The 5,151-nt window shown below is 49.3% G+C and overlaps 1 protein-coding gene across 1 annotated transcript in view; it reads right to left on the bottom strand.

The window, feature by feature from the left end:
* LOC116979335 (transcription initiation factor TFIID subunit 7-like) overlaps positions 1–2,280 on the bottom strand; it is a 7,180-nt gene extending 4,900 nt beyond the window's left edge. The window contains exon 1 of the mRNA XM_033030940.1: positions 2,241–2,280. Coding sequence (XP_032886831.1) covers positions 2,241–2,280 — 40 coding nt within the window. The remainder of the gene's footprint in view (positions 1–2,240) is intronic.
* Between the last annotated feature and the right edge of the window lie 2,871 nt (positions 2,281–5,151).

Here is a 5,151-nt window from a genome sequence, read left to right on the forward strand (position 1 = left end):
TTGGTCTGTATCGGCTCACACACACAAAGCTGTTCCTTCAGGATGTGTGGGCTGTGCCTGACTGCAGCAGGGGAATGTTCTAGAAGGAAAAGCTCCCAGCTGGTCACAGCATGAGAGAGAGGCAGACATGATCTCTCTCTGTGCCCTCGGGTTCAGGGGGCAGAGGGCACGGAGTGAGTGGCCACGGAGCAAGTGTGGCGGGACTAGTGTTGCCAACTGTCCCGTATTAGCCGGGACATCCCGTATATTGAGCTAAATTGGTTTGTCCCGTACAGGACCGCCCTTGTCCCATATTTGACCGCTACTGCTCGGTCAAAAGCTGGAGTAACACAGCGGGACAGGCAGCATCTCTGGAGAGAAGGAATGGGTGACGTTGCGGGTCGTTTTGACACGAGTTACTCCAGCTTTGTGTGCCAGAGGAGATAGTTGAGGCTGGGACTATCACAACATTTAATAAACTTTTAAACAGGTATATGGATATGACAGGTTTGGAGAGATATGGGCCAGACGCAGGCAGGTGAGACTAGTGTAGATGGGGCATGTTGGTCGGCGTGGGCAAGTTGGGCTGAAGAGGCAGTATCCACCTGTCTGACTATGATGACAGGTACATGGATAGGAAAGGGAGAGGAGATATGACCCCCTCCTTCCCCACACAGTTTCACAGCCGCTATGAGGTTTGAGGAAACACAGCATATTCTGCAGCAGAAAATCTACACTCAATCTCATCAGCAGCATGTGGGTGAAAGCAGGTGCTGATCACAAGGTAGATACTGTGTGTTGTGGGCCATGACAGGGGGCTGGGGCTGCAGATAAAACACACACCATTTCCTGACCTATCTCGGTCAGGGCCAGGTGGCACCAATGCTGGCAGTGCCATGAGGGGCAGTGATCACCCACACCATGTCTCATGCAGGCAGCACTATCCACAATACCCTGACCCTATGGCCCATGCCACCCTGACCCATGACCCACACCATCCTGACCAAAGATCCTATACCCTATAAGAGCTTTGATCCTGACCCTATGGCCCATGCCACCCTGACCCAGTGACCCACACCACCCTGACCCAGTGACCCACACCATCCTGACCCATGACCCATAACCCATACCACCCTGACCCAGTGACCCATGACCCACACCACCCTGACCCATGACCCACACCACCCTGACCCAGTGACCTATGACCCACACCACCCTGACCCAGTGACCCACACCACCCTGACCCATGACCCACACCACCCTGACCCAGTGACCTATGACCCACACCACCCTGACCCAGTGACCCACACCACACTGACCACACTCTCATCTCGCTGCTACCAGCTTCATCCCAACAACCATCATGCTGTTGAACTCTGCACAACACTAACCTCAGCGACTGTGATCTTCTGTAGACGGTGTCGCTGGATGCTCTACAGACAACTTTGCACCACTATGGTTTCCTTGTATTACGGGAGTCCTTTGTTCCATCTGTAATCCATTCCTGGTTTAGATATGTGATCAGGAATGGGTTAAAAGTGGAATATAATGAATATAATAGAATATAATGGCTTCTTGTTATTTTACATAGAAAAGCAGATACAAGGAGAGACTCGGACAGTAATACAGCACGAAACAGACCCGCACTGGCCCACGTCCCTCGAAACCCGTCCTATCCGTGTATCTGTCCAAAGGTCTTTTAGTTGTTTCCGCTTCTACAGATTCCTCTGGCACCTCATTCACCCTCTGAGTGAAAACGTTGTCCCTAAGGTCCTTCTTGAATCTCCCCCCTCTCACCGTAAGCCTGTGCCCTCTAGTTTTGGAACCCTCTACCCAGGGAAACAGACTGTGAGCGTTCACTTTACTATGCCCCTCATCATCTTGCACACCTCAATAAGGTCACCGCTCAGCCTCCTACGCTCCAAACAAACACAATGGGATTAAGTTACTGGCTGTAACTTAATGAAGGGTAACTTAACGTGAGAGTGAGTCACAATCTGGTCTCTAATCAGGGCTTTTAGTGAATTGTTTAGAATAACAGGAACTTCGGGGATTTTAGTGAAGAATGCCCAGGAGAGTCTGTGGTTTACGTAACGGATAACAAATACCAGCGTTCAGTATCAGGCTGGAGTATAAACAAGGGGCTTGAAAAGTTTCTGTATTACTGAACGAATCAAAGGCTTGGTTATGTTCACGGTCAGTGAGGGACACAGCATGGAAACTGGCCGGTCAGACCATTGACCATCTATCCACACACTAACCCAAAACCAATCGGATTCTTTGATCCACCTCCACCCTCATTGCGGACATTGGACTTTGGTGTTCTACAATGAATCAATGAATGAGTTTATTGGCCAAGTATTCACATATTCACTCATAAAACATTAAACATTAATAATAATAAAACATTCATGATAAAACACCATTGATCAAGCATGTGAACCAACAAAATACCAGATCAAAGGAGGCTACAGATTTTTGGCTGTTGAGTAGAGCAACTACTCGTGGATAAAAACTGTTTTTATGTCTGGCTGTGGCAGCTTTGACAGTCCAGAGTCGCCTTCCAGAGAGTTTGTGGCCAGGGTGAGAGTGGTCAGAGATGACCTTGCCCGCTCGCTTCTTGGCCCTTGCAGTGTACAGTTCATCAATGGAGGGAAGGTTGCTGCCAATAACCTTCTCAGCTGATCGGACGATTCGCTGCAGCCTCTAGGTGTCGTGCTTGGTGGCTGAGCCAAACCAGACCATGATGGAGAAGGTGAGAACAGACTCTACGATGACTGTGTAGAATTGGACCATCATTACCTGTGGCAGATTGTGCTTCCTCAGCTGCCGCAGGAAGTACATCCTCTGTTGCGCTGTTTTGAGGTTGTTTCATTGGCAGGATTGCAGCCCAACAAAAACGTTTTACTGTACCTCAGTTAACGTGACAATAATAATCTAAACTAAGCTAAATAACTAACCTAAACTAAAGAATAACTAAAGGAAACCAAACAGTCTAGCTACACGGGCCAGGTGTTGACTGGACATTTAGCCCAGGTGTCCTCTCCCCTTCATGGGCAGGTACCTGGGGATTGAGTACTTGACCGATACACACCACCACTTTTAAGGCGGAGATTGACATATCCTTGATTAGTACGGGTGTCAGGGGTTTTGGGGAGAAGGCAGGAGAATGGGATTGAGAGGGAGAGATAGATCAGCCATGATTGAATGGTGGAGTAGACTCGATGGGCCAGATGATCTAATTCTACTCCAACAACCTAAGAACAAGATCTCTCCTCTCACGCCCAGCCCAATACAAGTTGCTAGAAGCCGGTGGCAGTGTGATGGGCCGAATAGCCTAATTCTGTTCCTGTCACTTATGGAAATGTCACATTAATGGCACTCACAGACAGCAATAATGTCACCCACTAATGCCCTTAAAACCACTTCTTCTTCATCTTGCGTATGATGTACACAGCCTAAAGTTGTACGACAACTCGTTCTATTTGATCTTATTTGATTGTGCACGCCAGGTTGATTGCATTTGTCGTAACAGGGCGGACCACGTGAAGGTTGCAATCTCCCACCCACTTGAAACCACTGCATCAATTTCATCCCATTGCTCAAGCAGAGAGCTGCTGTTGGCAATGTGGACACGGAGCCTTGAGCAACAGTGTGTACGTGGAGGGTGAATGAACAGATTCAGCCCCAGCTCTCGGGCAATGCCTGGCAGTGGAGTGTAAAGCCCTTGCACCCACCCAGCAACACACAGCAGTTGGCCACAAGCTCTGACTGCAGTCCGCAGGGGGCTGGTGTGAAGCAAGGTTTGAAACAGTCGGAAGCAGCATGCAATGACAGATCCCATGCAATAACCGCAGGAAGCAGCAGCCAGACCGACAGACAGGATTAACCATTTGTGCATTGACACGGCCCTGAATAGAGTCACAGGCTGTTCAATGCAAGGTCCATGTATCTAACCCGAGCAAATGTAACCGGTGTAAGGGCAAGTGGAATGCTCAGTGCAGTGTGAGGCCAGTTACACCTCATGTTGCCTCTGCAAGGCCAGCAGCATCATCAAGGACCAGTCTCACCCCGGTCACTCCCTCTTCCCCCCTCTCCCATCGGGCAAGAGGTACAGAAGTGTGAAAACGCACACCTCCAGATTCAGGGACAGTTTCTTCCCAGCTGTTATCAGGCAACTGAATCATCCCACCACAACCAGAGAGCGGTCCTGAACTACTATCTACCTCATTGGTGACCCTCGGACTATCCTTGATCGGACTTTGCTGGCTTTACCTTGCACTAAATGTTATTCCCTTCTCATGTATCTATACCGTAAATGGCTTGATTGTAATCATGTATTTTTTAGTTTAGTTTAGGAAACAGGCCCTTCGGCCCACCGGGTCCGTACTGACCAGCGATTCCCGTACACTAACACTATCCTACACACACTAGGGGTACATTTTTTTACATTTACCAAGCCAATTAGCCTACATACCTGCACGTCTTTGGAGTGTGGGAGTGTAGGAGACACAAGTCGGGATTGAACTTGGGTATCTGGCGCTGCATTCGCTGTAAGGCAGCAACTCTACCGCTGCGCCACCGTGCCGCTCGCTAACTGGGTAGCACGTAACAAAAGCTGTACCTCGGTACACGTGACAATAAACTAAACTGAACCAGACTAGTTACCAGCAATTCTGGAAGCAAAACAGGACACAGAGTGCTGGAGTAACTCAGCGGGTCAGGCAGCATCTGTGGAGAACATGGATAGGTGAAGTTTCACAGAGTGCTGGAGTAACTCAGCGGGTCAGGCAGCATCTGTGGAGAACATGGATAGGTGACGTTCGCCTCCACAGCCCTCTGTGGCAAAGAATTCCACAGATTCACCACCCTCTGAGTTAAGAAATTCCTCCTCATCTCCTTAAAGGAACATCCTTTAATTCTGAGGCTGTGCCCTCTGGTCCTAGACTCTCCCACTAGTGGAAACATCCTCTCCACATCCACTCTATCCAAGCCTTTCACTATTCTATACGTTTCAATGAGGTCCCCCCTCATTCTTCTAAACTCCAGCGAGTACAGGCCCAGTGCAGTTTCCGTGTGTATCTGCACGCTGTGAGAGACATTCTTGCTCTCGATACAGTGTTACATCAGGGAAACAGGCCCTTCAGCCCACCAAGCCCGTGCTGGCCATTT

This window comes from Amblyraja radiata, chromosome 12, assembly GCF_010909765.2.
Source record: "Amblyraja radiata isolate CabotCenter1 chromosome 12, sAmbRad1.1.pri, whole genome shotgun sequence".
NCBI lineage: Eukaryota > Metazoa > Chordata > Chondrichthyes > Rajiformes > Rajidae > Amblyraja > Amblyraja radiata.